This window comes from Hippichthys cyanospilos, chromosome 10 (genome assembly GCF_059441005.1).
Source record: "Hippichthys cyanospilos isolate Australia breed blue-spotted pipefish chromosome 10, RoL_Hcya_1.0, whole genome shotgun sequence".
Taxonomy (NCBI): domain Eukaryota; kingdom Metazoa; phylum Chordata; class Actinopteri; order Syngnathiformes; family Syngnathidae; genus Hippichthys; species Hippichthys cyanospilos.
In genome coordinates, this window is record NC_142378.1 from 5,840,553 (window position 1) to 5,864,260 (window position 23,708).

The window sequence follows — 23,708 nt, forward strand, 5'->3', positions numbered from 1 at the left end:
TTGTTTAGGCGTGTGTTTCTCTGTGTGTGTAGTTTGGCGTACTCCATGTTAATTCTCCACTGTCTATTTGGGTCATGGCATAAAAAAATAAATATGCAACATGTACTTATAGAGAACAGTACATAAACACATTTATGTCTATATAATGTGCATTTGTATTTATATACACACAGTATATATATATATATATATATATATATATATATATATATATATATATATATATATATATATTAGCCACGCACACACACACATTCTTGCGTACAACTTGATGCGCCTCTTGATTTGAAGCCTCTTTGCATGTCACGCAGAGCGTAACGTTTCGCAATATAGCAGAATGACGTACATAGAATAGTTGTGAAAACTCGCCAGGGTGGCTCCATAGGTCAGCTACTGTTTTTCCTCCTCCGTTATGTAACTTAGTGTTTGCTAGAGAAAGTGAAGCTGAGCCGTGACACAATCCCCCCTTGCTTTATTTTCCATATTGACAATACCGCGATATCATCCGAGTGCAAACAAACACGTATACAAAATATCGTATGCTTTCCATTCACATAAAACATCTCGATTAATGCACGTTCGACAAAAGAATAAATCATCTGGGATGCGCTCCTGAAAAAGACTACAATGTACAATAGCCAGAAATACCTCCGTACAACAATAGCATCAAGTATGAAAATAACCAATTTTTACGGCACCGTTTTGTACATGAGGACCCCCATCGACTCTAAACAATCGTATAAAAGTCTTGTTTTTTTTTCTTCTCGTTTTTATTTTTTTAGAAACGTCAAGAAAGCATTTTCAGCTAGAACACAGCCACTCAAACGATTCCGATATCTTAAGTACAACATGGTTCCACTCGGGATGAAGAAGGATTTTTCCCGTTTGAGACGATAGAAAAGCGAGGCGCAAAAGAATAGAAATTCAGGCGTTCCACCAAAGAAAAAGCGGTTCAATTGTGCTGCGGCTTTTACGCCAAAACTTTGATATGTTTTATGAAAATAGGTTGGCACATTAGCGACCGAATCGACGGAACCCCCCCGCACTTGAAATTTCAACTAGCCTGTTGGAAATGTTTGGAGAAGACTCTGGTTCAAGAAAGCACCTTACATTCGAGACCACTGCTACCGCTAACGCGCATGCATAGCGTTAGCATCGCTGGAAAAAAACACGCGTTGGGAATTACAGTGTTCCCTCGCTACAACGCGCTCCCGTTATCACTTCGCTCCGTCGCCGATTTTTAAGTCAGACATCCGAAAAATATTAGCTCTATGTATTTTTTTTCCCAAAACAAAACAAGTCATTTCATGTATTTATTTTTTAACGAAAAAACAACAACAAAAACGCACAAAAAACAGTTCAATAAAAATATCCCGATCCAGATCCATTTTTAAATAGGAAACATAGGATACCTCTACTTGCGAAAGTAATTCTTTACAGAAGTCATTTCACAACATGATTCTTTCATAAGTAGAGCCGCTTTTTACATGTAAATAGCCTAATCTGTTCCATAAATGCTCCTAAACCCTTTGAATGAATATTATTCAATGATAAAAATGACTGTTGTTGTTATTGGCGGGATTTTATGGTCATCGTTGGGAGTGGAACATGCCATAACACAAAATCATCCAAATCTGTACTCATGAGAAAGACATACAGTTTTTGAGACTTCTCATAAACAGCATTTTTTTGTTTTTTTTTTTTCTTGATACTACAGTATGAAAGCAGATTTGAGATTGTAAAAATAGTACACTGTAAGAACACAAAATATATGACCGTTTTTTTTTTTTTCGTCTAATTTCATTCGGGATGCGTCACACGGTACAGAAAAAAAAGGCTTTTAAAGTCATGCTTCAACTCCACAGAGATACAGACTCGTGCGGTTAACTACGCACATTTCATTGGCGGGCGGGCGGGCGGGCGGAACCCAATCGGCTACAGCATGCAAAGGGCGATACGCCGCGATAGGACACAAACCGTTTTTATTGCTACAATTTGACGAGGAAGAATCTGGAAGTCAAGCATGACAGGCAAACAAAAGGGCAACGCGGCAGCGACTTCATGCAACTTCTCCGAGCGAAAAAACACCGAGTCGAACTGGCGCGGCGGCGGCGAGGCCTCCGGCGCACGCTGACGCCGCCCGGAGCTCAGATAGCATAACTACACATTTGGCTCCATCTACAATTGAAAATATAAGCCGCTTCTCAGTGTCAGCCGGAAGTTTTCCCGCTGCGTAATATCGACGACATCCGTAAACGTCAAAAGCGGCGAATTCATTCCGAGTGGTCGACGCTAAGGCAATAACACCGATTTGGTTTGAGGGTGTGAAAAAGGGGGCGGGCTCATGTAGTTAAAGGAATTTGCCAGCTCCGGCGTGCTACAATATCACCTGTGCGTGTTTGGATGCAAATTTTTTTCCCCACTTGGGACTTTTCCGCTGAAAGCCGCGTCCGGGTCACGGCGCCCGCGAGAGGCCGGAAGAGTCCGACCGGGGCCGTCTACGGGCGGTCCCGATCCCGTCCGGGCCTCCCGGCGGAACTTTTTAGGCCCCGCCCTCATTTTGCGACAGCGGACCTCACACCGGTGCCGCGGGGACAGACGGCAGGTACCTAGTGCTACAGGCGGAGGTTGTGGGCTTAACCGCGCCGGGGCTGGGAGTCCTGACTGCGGCGAAGGCGGCGACCGTAGGGGCGGGGCTTAACCTGGTGCAAACGCCGCCTTGGCCGAAGGCGCTCAAACGTCGCTCCGCTTCGCGGCGCTGAAGGAGGGATTGCGAGAGACTGCCATTTTGCCTCCGCTCTTCCAGGAAGTAAGTTAGCATCTGACCTTTGCCCTTTACACTGACTTGACCCCGGCAAACAAACTTATAGTGGTTTGCGATGACACGATAGACGTCTTCGGTCACCTGGAAAAGATGGACAGGGTAATGGCTCTTTTTCAACATCATGGATCCGGGATGAGTCAAGTGAGCTTCATTTCTTTCGCGTCCTTCTAAGATGACAGCGGTGGACATTTGACACAAATACAAATGTCCACTGCAATGATGGAGCTACACTACTGGGTCCTTGTGTGCTCAACAGAGGAGATACTGGTCTTTTAAGGTCTCGTGTGGTCACTTTGCAGTCTTGCAGAGACAAAACGGACACAAATATATAGGCCGGCTATAGGCCGGCTATCGGGACGATATACCGGAGTGCGGATTCTCAGCCAAGATTATCTGGAGACTTTGAACGTGGCCCAGAAAGTCAAAGATTTGGCTTAAGCTCAATTTGCAATTTCTTCACGATTTGGTGGCTGCTTAGGTCCATAATATTAGAAAATCAGCAGAAATTCAAAGTCATTTACAACACAAATGTCCTCTTTCAAAGAAACCTGAGAATTTTTCTCAGTCAGGAGATGGAAATTCTGAGCACGTGGACAATTTTAGGTTTCTAAACGATTCGTTTGAGGTCCCGATTGTTCAATTATTCTGCTTGTGTTAGCTGAGGTTGTGGCGGCATTACAATAAAAGAAGCGAGCGCACTGAACCAACATCAAATACGCAATCATGAACTTGGTGGAAAACGGATGATGTGCAATCGTATATATAGCAAAAAGAATTCAAGCTGCATAGCGAGCAAAAGGACAAACAACTGCTTTGTGCGCAATGTTCACAGACTGCTCATAATGTGGGAAATCTGAAACACACCTAAATCAACCCCCAATAAATATAGAATTTACAGATATGAATACAAGAAAATACTAGATTCCGTTTTGCTGTAGTTTTGACACTGTTGCCAAAGTGTTGGTGCGTCTTATAAACAATAAGACAATAAGAAAATTTGACCCTAAAATTAAGGGTGCGTCCTATATTTGGGGAATTCTGTAATTACTGAGTAATTTACGAGTAGTCGATTAATATTTGTGCCTCTAGATTAAAAAAAACAAAAAAAACTTGCACAGATTATGCCAAAATCTGCATTTGAGACAGATGTGTTATCTTAATGGGCAGTGTATCAAAATGATAAAACCTCATTCTTATCCGGAGAAAACATTTGAACGATTTCTATTGGAACTGTAGAAAGGGAGGAGCTTGAAATGAGAAGCGTGTACCTGAATTTTCCCTTGTACCCCAGTGCTGTCCATTCTGCTCGCTACATTGACGGTGTTCCCCCAGATATCGTATTGAGGCCGTCTGGCTCCGATCACTCCTGCCACCACTGGACCCACATTGATTCCTGAGCACACCCCCCAAAAAAAAAACAATGTGCACCGTTTACCCCTGGAAACTTATTCTGACAGTGAACGGCATGAGAATGCAACCGTATTTACATCCCACTTGCTCGATGTGTATTTGACACATCTCCACATAAATGATTTTAGAAAACAGACTTCAATCACATAAGCATCGGTGACAATAATGATTTCATCTTCCGCAGTTTGATCGGAAATAACGGTTTCATCTTCTGCGCTATAGGGAGCCTTAGAGTCCGCGGACAGGACGGTAGCGCGCCGTGAGGCAAGCCCAGCTCCCGCGACAGGCTCCCCACAGGATACTAAGCACAATGGAAAGCAGAACGCGGGGTCTCCTTGTGACGGCTTTCCTGGACGGAAGGGAACGCGCCGGCTCTGATGCATTTCCTAGCGAGCCTTCGCGCACATTAGCGTACATAGCGTTCAGCGGAACCGCTCGGCGAGCGTCACTCACCCACTCGAAGGACAAAGTCGTTATACGACTGATAGTTGATTGCATCCAGGACATCGAACATCTCAATGGCGAAATCCGCTACTGTGCATAGATGTGAAGCGATGGAATTTTTTGCCTGGAAAACATCAAACGCGCGGACGTGAAATATGAACTACCGTTCACAGAATAGAAGCAAGAGACACGAAAAAGGACAACATGAAAAGAAAAGTAAAGCTTGTCTTCCCGCTTGACAATGCGTACCTTGGAGTCTGCGGTAGGAACCAGCCCCACGGCAGCCATGTACGTGCTGCCGATAGTCTTGATTTTCTCAATATCCCTGTAGCACTCTTTATCCATCAGCTATAAACAAAGGCAGGATTAATTAGCAACGCTAAATATTATTCTTGCTCATTAAAACAAACAGTTGCGGTTCATTTTTACATTTGTGATACTTTTTCTCAAAGTCGCGTATACCCCTGAGAATGAAAATTAAGATGTGGGTATATTCTAATTCCCTTTAAAATGGCATAAAGTAGATGACGGTATCTCAATATTGGATAAAGTTAAGGAAATTTGAATGTTGCCAAGTCCCTCGTCCTAAATCCCTAGGTCGGAAAAAACAGGTTTAAAATTTTTCAAGGGTGCGTATCGTCTACTAATCCCTTCTTTTCATACACTTGGGTTACAATTTGAAGCTTTTAGCTGCTTCAAAAGCCGGCAGTATACAAAGGATTTGAGTTGATGGTTGTTGTTCAAATGGTATCCCCCAAGGGTCCCTACTGTGCCCCATTTCTTTACTATTTGTATGCGGAACCGGTGCCAAATTTGACTTTCCTGCATTTATTACTGTTCAGCGTGACCTTTAGAACGGAGGTGCCATAGAACAGAGGTCACCACTCGCCGGTCCGTGGCTCAGTACTAGCGCGTGGAACAACTGGTACGGGGCTGCAAGGGACGCACCCCAAGTGAACTTGTCATGGCGTGTAAGGGTTGGCAGGCGTTTGTGTTATTTTGCCTTCTTTCTTCAGGCGTTTTGGAGTAATTGAGATAATTTCAGTTCATTCCAACCTGTATTACGATAGGTCCATTTAATCACATGGCACCTCCGTCTCACGGCGCATTGACGGCGTCAAGTGAACAACACACTAGTTTCCGTGTTTACAATCGCTCGACAGCTCCCTGTGTTGTTGTAACTTCTGCTATGTATTATCCCAAGTCTGAAAGCTATTTGTTTTGGAAAAAACCTTCTTTTGGATTCGTTTCGGACACTCACAAGCCAAAATTTCATTTCACACATGAGTTAAATGAGTAATAAACAGACTTCTTTGGGAAAGGGGTAAAGTCCCAATCAAGAGACAGGTGACGAGCCTATGACTTCACAGTGATGTTGATTAATAATTGTAGATTGTAGAGAATTATTGTCACAGGTATATAGCCCGAAACCACATAGTGAAATTCTTACTGTGTTCACCTCAGTGAACAGAAGATGGCAGCCACGGTGGGTGCCATCATATTTTTTGTGCACTTTATATTCGCCGTTTGCCTCAAGTCGACGATAAAATTGTCAAGCGCTGATATGTCCGCAACCCCCCTATCCCCACCCACCCCGATAAAAATCTCTAGCGTTGATCGGTTCATGGTGATGAGAAGGTTTGGGACCCCTGCCTTTATTGTTTTTCAGAAAAGTCTTCATTGTCTGAAGAAAGCGCAAAAGATCGAGGGTAAACAAAAGAACAAGATGTAAAGGTAAAACAAAATTGCTTTGACCTCATCAAAGTCAGCAATGATCTCATTGAGCAGCCTCAGACACTCCACACCCATATTATTTCCATCCAGCTCGATGTAGAAGTCGTTGAAGTTGGCGATGGAAGCAAAGAGTACTCCAACCTGAGCGTAGGACTGGTAGTACAAGTCCTGATGAGCACAGGGAACAGGTGAAGCATTTTTCTGCTACTTTCGCGCTCAGAATTTTCAAACGGGCAAAAAAGAAGATAAGTCGCCGTTAGCACTTAAGCAATTACATCACACAGGAAGCACTTTGCATGACACCAAAATAAAATCAAGTAAACTTAAATGCCCAAAATAATTCAAAACAAATATTACTGCTCTGTGGACTTTTAAGGAGGACGTTTTAATTGGACAGCCATGACCTAATCAGGCGTAGACTTATGAATGTGTTTTTTGTAAAGTTCACCAAATTGCAGTAAAAGGAGGGGGGTTGATTTATAAGCGAGGTCAACTTGTACTTGGAAAAATGCGGTATATTTCTAGGCTGTATTCTTTAAATGAAGGGGGGGTCCACTTTGGAAAAATATTACACCCGTCGTTCATTGTTGGAATTCCATCCACAAGAACTCATGAAAAGATATGTTGGTAACAGAAAACAAGTTGAGGGCTATTCTGAACTGTTTTCCAATATTTTGATGTCCCAGTTGATGTTCTTAACACAGTGTACACTTGAACTTTAACCCAGAGGAACAGGAGGAAGTCTTTTTGTATAGCAGCTTTCTGAAAGTGTTCCTTCCTGAATCATACGGATGTGAGCCTCGGGAGGTCCGGCTTTTTCTGATGCATACCGCTAATTGTCAAAAGATTAGCCCTTTTTCATAGTTTTGCACTTATGTTTTCATTGGTGTGACTGCTGAGAGCATGTTATTCTTTCCCCCTCTATTTGTATTACTGTATATCGCTTTATCCCGCCATGGTTTGGCATTCAACTAGTTTGACATTTCTCAACCGATTTAAGCCATTCCAATTTCAACACGTTGCAAAAATTAGCCTTTTGCAAGCTATTACTTTTCTCATTGAGAGCATTGACCTTTTTACCACAATTCCATTTTCTCCTGCAAATTTCCCATTTGTTGCCAATGGAGAATTCAAAAACTTGCTCTAATTCCAAATTTCAAACGTTCAGCTCACCTTGAGATCAAAATGAAACATCCCACATGTTCTACAATCGAAAGAACTCGTTATTTTTTTCACCACCTTAATGCAGATTTTTGACAAAACCAAATTCTTGACATCTGTGTGTATGAGGGTTGCTTTATAGCTTGTATCGTTCCTAATAAAATATAAAAATCTCCAGTTCAGTCAATTCACCTTCGTAATAACTTGCAACTCGCACATTACATACATTCTACATTTTCACAATGAATATGCACATATTTCTCCATCTTTCACATTCTGTTATTTATCGTCCTTCAGTTTTTCTACGTATACATCTATCTATGGATTCAGCTAATGGGTCCATTTGTGAACATATGCCGTATGCTTGTGTATGAAGCAACTTTTGCTCACCATGTTCCTTGGGTTGGACAGGAGGAAGTGTTGCGCTACATGTGCCGGCAGCAGGTTGAACAGGATCCTCTTGTTGTCCAGTTTGACTTTCTCCATGTCGTCTCTCTCCTCTTCTGCCTGGACATGGGACACCAGCAAAGGAAAGCACAAGGAGAGAAACATTGCAGCTTCAGGGAGTAACTGCGTGTTGTTTTCACCAGGGGGCGATAATGAGCCACTTTTCATGTTCCTCACTGCGACTGCATGAAAAATGCAAGTGCTGAACAGTACATTTTGTCAACTTGAACAAATCATATCATAGCACGACACATTTTTTTTCTGAACGTCTGCCTAATTTTTGGGTGAGGTTTAAGTCCTCAATTTATAAACAAATATTGTTCTTCTCAGTGATTTTTAGCAAAGCCCCCCTCCCCCCCAAAAAGGGAAGACCTTTTGCATCCTCTCATTACTATTATCTACAAAAATTGTATGAGTACACTTAAAAGTGAATCCTTGTTGACATTATCCATCCATCCAACCATTTTCTAGAGCCGCTTCTCCTCACGCGGGCGGCAGGCTTGCCGGTGCCTATCCCGGTAGGCGGGGGACACTGTCAGCCAATCGAAGGACTGACGCGCTAACCACTGTCCCCCCGACTTGACTTGCCGCACATACATACCTGAGTTACCCACAGGTAGTCGAGACGCAGTTTGAGGTCCAACTGCCTGGAGTGGAGAGCCAGCGCACCGGAGAACAGCAAGACAGCCAAGACCGGATCAGAACCCCGAATGTAGAGAAAGCCGCCGCTGAAAGCACAACGTCACAGGCTCATCAAAGATGGAGCTGGCCAAATGTGATCATGAAGGAAATACAACCTCAACAAAAATGTCCAATTGTTGTATTAATGTCGGTCGAGGACAGCGAGGCCTTACCCGCCGGCTTGCCGATACCCGCTGGTCTCCACCATGATGGTGTAGGTGACGGACAGCAGCAGGAGCAGGAGGATTTTGGGGAGCGAAGACACTCTGAGGTAGGGGACGATGGTGAGCGTAGCGGCTAAGCAGGACAAGAGCGCGTAGGCCATGCTGGGCGCAGCGCCGTCCGCCGCACCGAACGCCGCTTCGGCCGAGCCCCGCGCGGAGTTGTTGGGTCTGGCTCCAACGCCGCCTGGTAGAATAGATCCCACCTGTAAAAATCCAAGAGATAAAACAAACTGTGTGACGGTGACAAGAGCAAAAGACAAACAAGTCGAGGAAACGTGGCCGTACGCGTCCACAAATACAGTAATTACACACACAAGACTTCTAGAGATTCATAAACTATCTCAATAACATACCATAAATAAAACCACAAAAACGCACGTGATGTATATGCACATACATACAGGTACAGTTTGTACACATACACACATATGTACTGTATGCATACATGCACACATACATTAATATACTTGGAAACGTACGTCTATATACATACACGTGCATATACATACAGTATGTATGTATACAGTACGTACTATACTGCACACAAATATACCTAGTGGAAACTCAACTCGTACGTACGAAAGTGAATGCCGGGAGAATGGCGGGACTTACCATGCAGGCCTGCGTGACCGAGTAAGAGAGCAGAACAAGGAAGACGCACACGACAGTTCGTATCTGAATGGTCAGGCAGCCTGGTTGGCACTGGCGGAAAAACAAAGAAACAAAACGTGTGAAACAATAGTGGAAACGGCTCTCAAAAGAATACGGAGTGGCGTCCTGCCCGAAATGGAGGCTTGCGTTGGACTCCTACCTGAACGCTGGTGAGGTGCAGGTACATAACACAGGCCACATGAAAGCAGACGCAAAAGACCAACAGAAGCAAGACCAGCACGCCTCTGCAGCGGAAAGAAGAAATCATTGTCAGGTGTCATCCATTTTGGATGCCGCCTACCCTTAACACAAACAAACCTACTGTGGGATCATTAACACATAGATGAGGCCAAAGAAGGCCGCAAGGACCAGGGACACCACCACTGCGCCGATGAAATGATCGTCACACACCTGGTTATACTAAAAAAACAGAAAAAACAAAGAGCACAAAGAGAAAACATGTCAAGAAGCCAACATTCATTGACCGATCCTCAAAGAATATGGGTTTCCTATCACTAGGTTTCATTATTATTTGCTGATTATTATTTGTTTTCTAACATAAAAGGAATAAAGATCGCAAGACAAAATAGGAGGGTTAACTCTTCGTTCGAAAAAGGTACGGTCACAAATGAAATAATGACGAAAAAATAACCCAAGTGCCGTGTCGCCAGGGAACGCCGATTTCAAAGATATGTGAAGCAATTGTCTTTGTCACTCAAAAAGCTGTCTTCTGCGCCTCATTTCTTTACTGGCTGGGCTCTGCCCACACACACAGATCACGTGCGGTGCAGAGACGTTCCCAAATCATTAGCCGCGACCCCTCCTGAGAGGGTGGGCCGATTAATCAGACACACGCGCGTGTATAAGCGCGCATAAAGGCTACAAGCGTGGGCGCCAGGGAAAAGAATTAGATATGGGAAAGCGAAAAAAGTAAGGAGCTTCCGTCACAAAGCATGTGCACGTGCAATGGGAAAAGGACAGGAGAAGGTCACTCGATTCTGTATGCTAGCTAACATTGTATACTTGCTAACATTGCAGTATTTTGTCAAATCCTTTGATCAAAGGCATTTCACATCCTAGGGAAAGCATTGAAAGAAGAGATTAGGGGGCTGAAATTTCACCCGGACGGTGACAACATGTCAAAGTCTAAAATAGGCTAAAATACCGCCAGAACATGAAAGAAAATGACCCAAAAACGGTCAAAAGACTGTACAGGGTGGTCTTACCCTGCGCTCCCTGTCTCTGTTCCTAAAGAACAAGGTGACGGAATTGAGATGAGAAGTTCCCGACTCTGTCTCCCGAGCTTCGATGAGGCGCCCGATGTAGCGGTTGACGCGAGTTCCCGGTGAGTGCTGGACGGTGGCGGCCGAGAAAGATGTCCGACTCCGCAGCTTCTCAGAAGCCGTCCGCAAAGCTCTCCGCTGTCACACATCACAAAAATGTACCGCTGGTTTTGCAACTTTTCTACGCACAAACAAGGGCTAAAGATATCTTGGTATTCCGATTGTCCCATCCCACTCCAAATTAAAGACAATTCTGACCAGTCCTGTTCCACTGAAAATAACTCCAATTCTGTCCTGTTCCTTTGAAAATGACTCCCGTTACGTCCTAGTCAGCTGAAAAGGACTAGCATTCCATCGTTCCATCCAAAAAATGTCAGCCTTTAATTTGGATATCCCACTGGAAATTTTTGTCCTTTACATGAACCCGTCCGTAGACGCACTACTCACCTTGTCATCGTCCTCACATGTCATGACATTGGAGAAAGGGATCTCGGCCTTGAACATCTTCCTGCAGTGCATGAGCTGCACAAGCAGGTAGCACACAGTCTTGAACTTCATCCTTTTGGCCGGTTTGATGTCAGACAGGATTAAACCGGGAAAGATCTGCAAAATTCAAAGCCGGTTACTAAGCCTTTCAAGTCACACACTTTATATACAGTAGATATATATTCTGACGTCTATTGGGAATAATTTATTGCATATCCGTTTGAATAATTGTACATAGGTTATCCCACATTTGTTTTTTGCAACATGTATATTGGTAGACATGGACGTTTTGTGTTATCGTTGCTTGTAAAGACCGTGTGAGCAAATGAAATGTCTCCAGCAGCTGTAGAAAGAAAGCAGGCACCGAGACCCGACCAAAGGGCGAAGCAGCGTGGGGTTACTCTTGGAAGTCTCTGGGAAATAAGGTAGCAGCATGGACTCGCACCTACATCTCCCACTATCACAAACTGATTGTTTAGGTTGTAGCCATATGTCTCCCCCAACCCTGAAGGGCAGCAAGATGTGCAGTTGGACCGGAAGGAGATCTGAGAAGGTGCGGGTCCGTTTTACTCTCGCAAGATCAATATAACGCAAATAACAATATAGCCACCTTCATTATATGAAAAAAATCTGCAGGCGGGAGAATAACATGTAAAGGGCTCATCTCATTCTTGCAATAGCATCTGTTGTGGTTTCATTGCTAGCTAAGTAAAGTATGACTGAGCAATATTGAAATGCATCAACATGTGTGTAGCGTGCACGTGCCTCCCTTCCTCCCTCTCTGCACCAGAGGATTAACTTACACCATTGACAGATGTGCCACCTATCCAGCTGTGTGCTGCCAAGGAACAGAAAAAAAAAAGAGGAAACTGCAAGGGAGAGCCAGGCGTACTTTGCGTCTGTGCGATGGTACGATGAAAAAGGTCTCGATGTGATGTTTCTCAAGGAAGGCGTGTCTCTTGTGGCCAAAGCCGGGTTCCACCTCGTAGTCGCCATTCAAACACTCCAGGGTGGTCCTTGTGATGTGAACCTTACTGAAGACAAAGGCACCGCAAAAAGTCGGAATCCTTCACTCATTACATTAGCCCTTTTGCTTTTAAAAAAAAACATGATCCTTAACTTTCAAATAAACACACATAAAGATCTTAACTCGGATTTGCAAATCTGATCAAACTTTTTTCGTTGTAAAATCAATACCAAAACAGTATTTTCCTCCATATTGCCACAAGGTATTGACGTGCAGATGAGCATACTTTGTAGCATTCTGAAAAAAAAATAGCCAAACACACATTGTGATAAAATCACAAAAATGACTAATAAACAATATTTTAACATATTTTCTGCACTATAATGTGCACAGGATTCTGTGCACCTTCAATGAATGGCTTATTTTAACACTGTTTTATATAGAGTGCATTGCTTTATTAGGTGCACAGAATAGAAGCTAGGGTAGTGGCTGGGGTTGTGTTATGCATCCACTAGATGGAGCTGCACCAGAGGGAATGTCAACAAAACAATCAGCTAAGCATAAATAGCATTACAAAATTTCGAAACAGAGGGTGTTTAATTGAAAAAATTGCTAATTTTGTCATTTTAATTATAAAAAAATACATCAATAACTAAAATGCAGAGGTAAAAGTCGAGTTGTCGATTGACAAGGCTATTAAGTTTTTATTTTTTCGTCCTCCAAAAATGAAAACCATAACAGTTGTGAAGACACAACGCTTACTAATAAATTTTACTTAGTCGAGACAGTAATGCGATATGTTATCACAACCCGTGATGTCTACAATATTTGTTACAGTTTCTGATGCATTTTCATAATTTATTACTATGCCGGCTTGACCACAAACGCGATACTAGTTTTTCACGTTTACTGTGGTCTTCCACTTTTCATCTTTACACGTTTCATCCACACTTCCTATCAACAATTTACACCGTAGAACGAACAAACATCAAATTGACATTAGCTATATTAACACTGTACATATTGACATAAAAAAACGCATATGTAACATAACACTGCTGTTGGCACGGCTGTCGCGTCTGACGTTCGCATTGTTAGCACGTCGTTAGCACTTTAGCAATGACATCACGCAGGAAGCACTTTGCATGACTGCGCTCTAAATTTATACATAGCGTATATATTATTTGGCTTGAGTGAGCACTGACCCGGGCAGTCCCCCGGCCTCCATCACATTGGCCAAAGTGACATCGTTTGACCAGACGTCATACTGCCATTTCCTGAGGCCCAGAACGCCGCACAGCACTCGTCCCGTGTGGAGGCCAACGCGCATATTCAAGTCCACCTCGGTCGCCTCCACCACTGACCTATGAGAAAAATGCTTGTCTTGAGAAACGCCACACTGCGCCTTGAAAAACGCATTTACAACTCCAAATGAGCCTTCTTAATATCTATGGATAAAAGCGCAGAAACAAACATGCAGGATACCGGCCCTCCAGGACTGGATTTCGACAACTATGGTGTAAGATGATATGTGTGTGAAGGCTTTCAATTCTTTTGATGAATTCAATTGATGAAGTTGTGACCCATGATCTTTGCGAAGATAAGCAGTACAGAGTAAAAACGTACGGGCGGGTGGATTATGAGGTCCAAATTTTGGAGGGGGCAAGGGAAGTACAAACATGTTTGTGCGACTCACGCTATGGTGTCGATCATGTCAAGGCCCATCTCAACACAGCAGTGGGCGTGGTCAGCCTTGGGTTGGGTTAATCCTGATACGCAGTAATAACAGTCGCCCAGGATCTTTATTCGTCTGCAGTGATTCTCCTAATAGCAGAGAACGACATAATCTTATCAATATTTCTTCGTCCCGCAAACTAAATGTGATGCGTTTTCCCAAAAGCAGGCTTATGTTGCCAAGATTTTTTTGACGGAGACGTCCATTTTGAGATTTTGACAAATATTTTCCGAGCAACCATATTCGTAATGGAAGTATGAAAATAATGGATTTGTAATGATGCGCATTGCTGAAAGATAAATGTGCCAAAACTTGAAATGCATTTTTCTCAACTAAAGTACCTTTGCCAATTTTTGATCTACCTCATACATATACTCTTACATATCATTTTAAAGAGAATTAAGCACAGAATAAGAATATACCGGCACCTCTTAGACATTAGCCTGATTTTGTGAAAACACATGACAAATTATGGAGGAAAAGGTCAAATTATCAGACGAAAACACAATGAAAATTATTCTATACTAAAGTCACCCAGTAGGAACATTTGTAATTGTACATCTGCTCACAGTCAATATGGGCTGCAAAAAGTATAATAATATCATGTCTCCCTTTTTAGAACTGCATGTAGGGATTATGCTCCCAGCAAAACAAAACAAAATTAAACAGAAGCTCAATCTGTAAACGTAAACTCTCGTAAACAGATCATTTTTCATTTCAGCATCTGCAACGTATTCACACTGTACGTTAAATTCAACTTTACTCCTCGCTCGGCAGGCAATCAGCATATAAAAGGCACCTCTGCCCATGAATGTGTGTGTGTGTGTGTGTGTAGCAGTGTGTGAGCTTGTAGTTGAGGCCAACTGTAATTGCTCCGACATGCTCTTGAAGTAGAATCCCACCCACACATTCCCAGATGGATCAGCTCTGTGTCGCAGTGCACATTTTGCACAAACCCAGAGACGTCAACACACACACACACACACACACACAGAAGTTACAACGCATGCAAAGACTATGCAAAACAGATGAGTGCACAAACATGAGTTGATGAAAGTCTCAATGTCATCACTTAGAAAGAGCAGAAAACTGGAACCGGAAGACTGGGAGCGGAGTTGTCGAGGAGCCAGCTGATGGGGCTCGGGGATCTGGTTAGGATGCCTCACGGGAGGCGTTCCGGGCGTGAACTGCCGGGAGGAGGCGACGACCCCGGGCACGCCGGAGAGATTACGTCTCTCGGCTGGCCCGGGAAAGCCCGGCGATGCCCCCTGAGGTCCGACTCCGGTTCAGGCGGTAGGCGCCCCGGGGAATGTTCTACCGGGAGGAGGCCCGGGCGACGATCCAGACACGGCGGGGACACCACGTCTCTCGGCTGGCCCGGGAACGCCTGGGGTCACCTCTGGAGGACCCGAGTCGGGTTAAAGTGGTGAATGCTGGATGGGTTTACAAGTGTGTCCTAGAAAACCTCAGATTGACCTCAAAGTGTTTTTTTGGTGATATTGAATCTGGTTCCTTACAACGGCAAAGGGGAAAAATGAGAGAGTTGGAGTCTTGCACGGATATGACACGAATGCGTTTTCTTAAAGGTATATTTTATCGACCGTGTCCTCACAGTGGCAGTTCATCAGGCTGCACATACTCACACATAACACAGAGATACCACACAATCTGCTGCATGCATGACAGCTATGGCGTATAAAACACATTCCTGACTGCTGACGCAAAGGTCGCTTGCCACATGTCACTTCGTATACCCCCCCCCCACTCCATAGCTCTGTCGGTATTAAACCAGGACTGATTACTGGGATGCAGAATCAAGTCAAGGAGGATAATCTTCCTTCAGAACATGTGACTTTTGTGAATGTGTGTGAATGTAGAGATCAAGTGAATCTGTCAGTACAGATCACATGGCTCGCGAGACAGAGGGGTCAAGAGAGTCACTCGAGATCGTAGGGTGCACCCACAAATTACTCATCCTGTGTATGATGCACCATTTTATCCGTGCGCCTTAGAAGCCAGCGCGCCTTCTAACCTACTGTGTTTCATAACCCGATGTGTTTTATGGTACGCGTCATAATTAGGCACACTTTTCACTGTTGTGTTTGATAACTGTGTGCACCCTACAGCCCGATATAAACCGTTGCTTTACAACCACCTTAAAACCAGTGTGCCTTCTAACCCGTGCACCTTATATCGGTTGTACCTTATAAAGTGTTGTGCTTTATAACATAAGGCACCTTATACCGCAGCGTGCATTATAAACAGCCGTGCCTTATAAACTGTTGTGCTTTAAAACCCAGTTAGCCTCATAATTTACAGCGCCTTATACCTCGGCACGCATTATAAATGCCTTATAAACTGTTTTGCTTTACAACCCGGTGTGCCCCATAACCTACAGCACCTTATACAGCGGTACGCGTTATAAAACGGCATGCCTTATAAACTGTTGCGCTTTATAATCCAGTGTGCCTTATAACCTACGGCGCCCTATGCTGCGGAACGCATTATAAACCGGCGCGCCTTATAAACAGTTTCGCTTTATAAACCCGGTGTGCCGTATAGCCTACGGTGCCTTAATAACGCAATATAATATAAACTTGATTCGATGCAGTTTTCAAGAGCGGGTGCGAAAGGCTTCAAGGACGGTTTGATTAGAAAGTGGAACGATTCGATTTGGTTCGATGGAGTGGAATTACGATTCTCTCGCTCTCTCATCACACACGCATTCAAAAAAGCTAATCTCCTCAGTGCTTATCTCCCGCTCTGTCTAAAAATCAGTTAATTCATCTTTCCACTTGGAACCCTTCCATTGACTCCTCTGTATTGACCTTCATCGACCCCTCCATTATTTCAGTCGGCCCCTGCGGGCCACCGGATCAATATTTTGCGCGCCGTATCGAGCGAGCCGCTAGATTTCATAATACATTTTGGCCTTTTTATCGATTGTTTTTTTGGACAGGTAGGTAGCTAGCTCAAAGTGTCTTTGAAAGAATTTGGCTTTGTAAATTCCGTCATCTCTCATATTATTCCCAAAAATTCCATTTATTGATTATGAGGGCGAAAAAAGTTCGATACTCACTGTGGCCAGTTCATCGAATTTTCCAAAGAGCTCATTGAGCAACTTGACCAATTCCTGCGCAGTACACTGAGAGGCCAGGCTGGTGAATCCCACAATATCTGCAAACAATATGCTGTCCACAAAGACGGCAAAAAGACAGGTTCGAGGTTTATACGATGTTGTGTCAAGTCACAAAAAAACAAATCTGAGAGATCAGAGCGAAGCGGGACTTGATGGTGTTGAACGTATCTAATTGCTGAGCAGCACTAAATCAATTAGAGGTTTGAATTGAATGCTGCAGGCTAGCTGATGGAGTGAAAGTGAGGAAGGTGATGAAAACCACTTAGCCCCAATTTCATTTCCCCCGAGATGGGCCAGATGGCAACTGACATTATGGAGCAGGGCCACTCTCCGCAGAGCTCCAGTAGTGACTCCAGTCTAGTGAGTCCCGTTTTGCGATAACCTGGGATATTTTTGCTACTAGTTTCGTGCCATTGATTTTTATTTTTTGACAGTACAGTAGGTCACTAATCCTCACAAGGCAGATGGACCCGTGAGAATACTTTTTTAATCTCACAAATCCTTTTTTTGCCAAGCTCCGGAGTGATACGCATGTAAACATGGAGAATACATGGGGGGAATTTGAACACACACACAAAACCAGGTTTTTCTTTCATAGTGGGGACATGGATGCATTTTCGAGTTTATTGCCTAACCTCATGCAAAATCTGATTCAGTTATACTCTAAAAACAAGTCTTGACCCTCAAAAGGAATCTGAACTTTAGGGGTCTACCAAAATACAAGTACAACCCAAATTGCTGTCCCCACTTTGTAGCAAAAACCAAGGACACAAACGTACACACAAGCTCAAAAAACAACAGCAACCCCCAGAAGTATTTTCATTCATTACTGTTCATTTGACCATAGGAATCAAAATTATTGATATTCATTCATAAAATCATAACAGCAAAAAAAATGTTTACTATCGTGTAGGACTGGGCAATACATTGAATTTGTCGATTTAAAAATCAAGGATTTTAAAATTCGTTAAATGGTGAGGGTGAGGTTTTATATAATGGTTTATAATAATTATTCACGACTTTATTATGGCATTTAAGCAAGTCACGCCGAAGCTAAGAACAGTCATTTTACGCACAAGCTATCTATGTTAAAATTAGAACGAGAACTTTTTGCTGAGAAATTTAAAACTGTGTTTGGAATAAACGTTTGTTGGGTTCATTATTTGGATTAAAATCGCTTCAAATCCCAGTGGTCCAGACTGAAACATATCAAGATTTTTGATATGTTTGCCGGCCCATGACATGGAAAAATCCGATAAAAAGAAAATCCTAAAGAAATGATGAATTACTTTGCAATTTTTCTCATGTATTTATACCGGTAAATGGTGCTTTTGAAAACGAAGGGTTTAAAAACCAGAAGCATCCATTTGTGGAGGATCCGCAACCTCAAAGCGGCGTTATTTTCTTATCTGAAAGTGCCCCGGTGCTATTTTTGACGGCGGCGTCTCAGGAGGAAACGTCGGGATCAGAACATACGCAGCCGGTCCTCCTGATGCGGGCAGTTGTCATGACAGCCCGTACCTGACATTGTCGTGACGTTGAATGTAGATCTTGTGAAAGATCCTCTCCGGGGGCTTCAGAAAGTCCTCCTTCATCTCCATGGCAACATTCCTGGGCAGTAGACTCATTAGCAGACGCTCCTGAAGAGGGAGGGGTTACAAATATTTTTCCGGGCTAAATCAACCGTCTTGCTATTATCACAAAATGACGAAAAATGACTTGATGAGGGGGCGGGGAATGAAAAAGGCTCCATAAATGTGCTTATTTCAATTTTCCTTGTTTGCATATTTAATGGTGTAATTATAACCTCTAATTATATCTGCTCTGGATCATTATGTGGTCACACAACATTAAGTGTACGGTCAGGGTAAATTCATTAGATTCATTATTGGTAGGGTTAACGAATTACGATTCGTACCGCTATTGGGAGCTTTTCGGAGTTTTGCATGAACTGACCATTGACCGCTCTTTTAAAAAGACGTTATAAAATGTTCTGCCGATTCGGAAAATATCGAAGCGTGACCTTCCCGATACCTTGAAAAGAGGTCAGCTCACAACTTGATACCGATACTCGGTATTGCTACAACAACGGTAGTGATTGGTCCCTTCTTGACCCATGATTGGCGTATTATTGGCCTAAAGGTTTTGAAAATGTATGCTATATCAATATGTCTCACGAGTTCATCTGAAATGTAAATATTGCAAGTAATCAATGTGCCGTTTGATCTCGAAATGCTAGCCGCCTGTTTGCGAGCCCGTCGCGAAGTTCACAATCAAGCCGCCGTGTGTTTTCTCTCACCTAGATAAAGTGTGACCTTTCTTCAAGTATGGAGGCCATGAAAGCAATCTGCTTGTGTAATTACCTGTCAGGAGGCAGCCCGTTACTGCCGGGAAAAACACAGCATATGATCAAGTCGCCTCCAAAGCGCACCTCGCGCGGCTTTTTGTAGGCTGCCGCAAAAAACGCCGACCCGAGCCTTCCCCACAGCTAGCGTGGGCGTTTTTTTTGGACACGCGGCGAGCGACGACGCGCGCGCTGCTTATTGAGATTCTACGTTGTGCGGGAGGTGTGCGAGGAGGGTGTGGAATTGGCACTTGCGAGTGCATATGCCACGGTGATTGTTCTTTCCTTAAATAGCCGCTGTCATAGTTACTAGCTTCCTCTATAGGAAGCTTGTTAAAACGCATTTGCACCTGAAACCGGGAAAAAAAAGAAAAAGACGGGCATTCGTGCGCTGCTGTGGCGTCTGTGTGCGCGCTAGTCACGTGACTTTTACAAAGTCATTTCCATGTGATGGAACTAGAGTTTTTGTAAGGAGCTCTTCACTAGCTTCTACAGCACACGATGGAAGTAATACACACTCACACACACACAATGCGTTTTGACAACATTCAACCTATGTCTCCAACAATTAAAATTGAGATATTGAAATATTCCAATTTTACATTTAATTCCTTTTCGAATGATATATAATATATGAAGGTACCGTAGCTCAATAATTGAGGACATTACCGCAATTTTGAATGTTGCCAAGTTGATTCATTTAGGACATTATCCATTTTGGACCTGACATTTTCACAAAACCCTTTAGCCAAACACGTAAAAAAAAAAAAAAAAAAAGAAAAAGATATAAATAAGTAGGAGGAGAAAGACCATGTTAAACGTCGGTTATAAGGTAGTGAATTGTGATGCGCCACTACCCAGAGTTTTCAAATAAACTGAAAAGCGTTCAAGAGGCGGTCTTTGGAACGGCTCTTTTTCGTGAACGAACGGCTCCCATGGCTCGCGCGCGCCTCACCTGTTTCTCATTCTCGTCCTCCAGTCTCAACCTCTCCTCGATGCAGTCGCGGGCCCGCAGGAAGACTTTCCTTTGCGTGCGCTCCGTCAGAATGCGCACAAACACCCCAAGTAAGTTGACGCTGCTGAAAAGCAGCGCGTTGGCCGCCAACTAGAAAAAACAATGAAAGAGAAGACAGGGAAAATAAACGCTGGTTCCAAACTTGGAAAAAGCCAAACTAATCCTCTTTATTGCTACACAAATATGACTTTTTGGTGTTTTTGCATGACGATGTCTGACATGGAGATCAGCAGAGCAAAACCACATGAGGTGGCTTCAAGCGCATGCGCTGGATGGTGACAAAAAGCGTCATGGATGAAGGTTCTGAGGAGGAGTGATTTTTGAACTAATGGCCTATTCGGCTAGGCGTAGGTCCAGTGTTATATAAGCGTGCATGTGTTTGTCCATATATGGTCAGGTTTGCCTGACCATATTTGGACACTCCTGCTTGAAAGGAAAACTAAAGCCAGTCGTAAAAAGTAAATAATGTGGTACGTCATATTATTTTTCATGTATATGCAATACATTTAAAAATACATCACACTGCATGATATTGCTGAAAAATTTGAACTGACTTGGATAAGAAATATTAGCGATAGTTTTTGTTTCTGATATATTGCATGTTTTAATTGCATCTCATCTTGGCCAAGTCATTCTTGAAAAAAGCGTCACTGGTGCTAGGCTTGATGAAATATTTGAATTCTATCAGGTGAAATTGCCCATTAAGCAAATCCTGAGACACTGCAGATATGTATGAACATTTTTGTTGTGAATGGGGAATGAGGCTGCGCAAGACTCATGGGCTCGCTACGCTTTCAGCACTGGCAAGCGGGACAGCTCCCCTTGTCCGCATCATGAATACCGGATCTCATTCCACCGGCGCTTCTCAAACGGGGGTACGTAAAGGCACTTCGGGGAGCAAGTCGGATCGGAACGGGCTTTCTGCAGGCAAGCCCTCAGCACCGGTTGTTTTTCTTTTCAAATTAAGAGCAAATGAATTGAAACGTGACGCAACATCTTGCTGAACTGTGTCCGAGTGCAAATTGTCTTGGCTTTTAATTGGTTCCATTTTATACAAAAGCGCATTGTCACATTTTCCGGCAGATGATCTAGAAATAAAAACGAGCGCGTTACACGATTCATCTTCTAGAGTTAAAAAATAGCTTAGAGATACCACTATACGTTTATAAAATCAGACCCCGATGCCGCGAGTAAATTTTGTTCATTTTGTATGGCGAGCCGAGAAGTCGGCCCGGAGCAGACGCTCTTAACCAACGACGGGGCGGCTTTTTCATGAAAACAAACGATAGTGCCACGGATAAAATGAATGAATGCCGGGGGGCCCGAAAAACTTTATGGGAACAACCCCGTCAAAAGCCTCGGGGTCGGGACGAGAGGACGGGGACCGGAGCGGGAAGCGGAGGAGCGCGGCACGTACCGGTCTCCAGAGGCGCGGCGCCCACCCGGCGCCGGAGGCGGCGATGACGATAAAGTGGGCGGCGGCCAGCGTGGCGCCGAAGAGCGCGGCCAGCAGAGTCCGCACCGGCAGCAGCGCGTAGGCCACCAGCGTGACCAGCATGAGCTGCCACACGCCTTGCTGGGGCGGCGGGGGCGCGACGTGCGGCTGGGGCGCCCCCTGCAGGGCCAGCGGGAAGGGGCAGCAGAGCAGCGCAAAGGTGAAGCTGAAGAGCAGCGCCAGCTTGGCCGTCTGCTGCAGCTGCGTCACCTGCAGGTACTTGACGTTGGTGACGATGAAGAGCGAGAGGAAGACCACGCAGTGCACCGGGTTGGAGCCCTTGGCCAGGCTGAGGCGCGGCTCGCGCAGCGCCTCGGCCAGCGACAGCGCCGCCGCCGCCGCGATCAGCACCGCCAGCGCCTTCAGCGTGGCCGTCTGCTCCAGCTTCAGGTTGTAGCTGTGGAAGAGGGCCTCCAGCTCGCCCCCCGGGCCGCCCGCCGTCGGGCGCCCGGCCCTCCTCCGCCGGGGCTTGGCTCCTCTCCGCGCGGACGCCGCCTCCATGGCGGGGCCATTCACCGGGCGGGCGGGCCAGCCAGCCAGCCTGCCAGCCAGCCAGCGACGCTTCAACTTTGCGCCGGCGCTCCCGCGCGCGCTCCGTATTCGCCGCCTCCCCCCTTCCTACTTGAAGCGGGGGGGGAGCGAGGAGGGAGGGGTACCTGCGCACCCGGTCCACAGGTTGATCGGATTGCTTGTGCCGTCGCTAAAGTCAACATCTCCCTCTCTCTCCCTCCCTGACGCTCGCTCGTTCGCTGCCCCCCCTTCTCTCATGCGTTCTCTCACTTTCTGTCTTTCCCTCTCTCTCCTTCCCTCCCTCCCTCCCTCCTTCCTGCCCTTTATCACCCTCCTTCTCTTCTCTTCGCTCTCACCCTCTCTCTCACCCCCCTTTCCAGCTTTCTCTCTGCTTCCCGCCACCTTTCTCTCTGTCTCTTCGCTCCCATCCTTAGGCTCTCTCCCACTCCCTCCCCATCTCTTTTTCCCTCTTAATCGGTCACCCCCTCTCTCCCTCCATCTTTCCAACTTTGTCCCTCCTTCTCCCTTCTCCCTCCTTTCTCGCCATCTTTCTCCCTCACCCCCTCTCACCCTCTATCGCTCTCTTCCCCCCTCTCACTGTATCTCTCCTCCTACCTCTTTATGCCCCGCTTCCCTCCACCTTTCCCTCTCTCTCCCGCTCTGGCTGCATCTCTTCCTCCCCCACTCCCTCCCTCTTTCCAACTTTCTCCCTCCTCCAGCTCACCCTCTAATCTCTATCACTCTCCCTCCATCTTTTTCTCTCCTCGCGCTCTCTCGTCCTCTCTATCGCCCTGCCATCTCCCTCTCTATCTCTCTTCTTTCTCTCCCTCTCTCTTTCACCCCATGCTCTCTCGCAGTGTTTCTCATCTTCTTCCTTCATTCTCCCCCTCTTTGCCTCCCTTTTGCTCTCGCTGTCTCACTCCCTTTTTGTCTCTGCACCTCACACCTTCACCCCCTCGTTCTCCTCCTCCCCTCTCTTTCTTCACATCTCCCCTCCCTCCCACGTCTCTTCTCTCTCCCTCACTCTTAACTCTTTCTCTCGCCATCTTTTTCACCCCTACAACTCCCTCCCCGCCGCTTTCCCGCTCAGGTAGTTGTACGACACCATGGAGAAAAGGTTGATGGGGATTGCTACTTCTTGGCGATTCAGAAAAACTG

General features: G+C 45.0%; 1 protein-coding gene across 3 annotated transcripts; it reads right to left on the reverse strand.

Annotated features, from left to right (window-relative positions):
- Window positions 1-455: 455 nt before the first annotated feature.
- Window positions 456-22,814, reverse strand: LOC148416746 (adenylate cyclase type 1-like). 3 transcript variants are annotated; one of them, XM_088426172.1, is made up of 21 exons: window positions 22,251-22,814; window positions 21,963-22,160; window positions 20,486-20,635; window positions 18,708-18,826; window positions 17,127-17,238; window positions 14,009-14,136; window positions 13,518-13,676; window positions 12,238-12,379; window positions 11,307-11,462; window positions 10,803-10,997; window positions 9,899-9,996; window positions 9,737-9,821; window positions 9,538-9,627; window positions 8,875-9,128; window positions 8,622-8,748; window positions 7,964-8,080; window positions 6,434-6,580; window positions 4,928-5,026; window positions 4,688-4,802; window positions 4,093-4,217; window positions 456-2,905 (listed from the first exon to the last, which is right to left on the reverse strand). In XM_088426172.1, the coding sequence occupies exons 1-21, from the start codon at window positions 22,539-22,541 to the stop codon at window positions 2,576-2,578; spliced, it is 3,237 nt and encodes a 1,078-aa protein (XP_088282298.1). In that variant the 5' UTR covers window positions 22,542-22,814; the 3' UTR covers window positions 456-2,575. The 3 variants fall into 3 exon arrangements, with proteins under 3 accessions (XP_088282298.1, XP_088282297.1, XP_088282296.1); XM_088426171.1 differs by having other exon boundaries at window positions 21,963-22,581; window positions 22,697-22,765; XM_088426170.1 differs by having other exon boundaries at window positions 21,963-22,814.
- Between the last annotated feature and the right edge of the window lie 894 nt (window positions 22,815-23,708).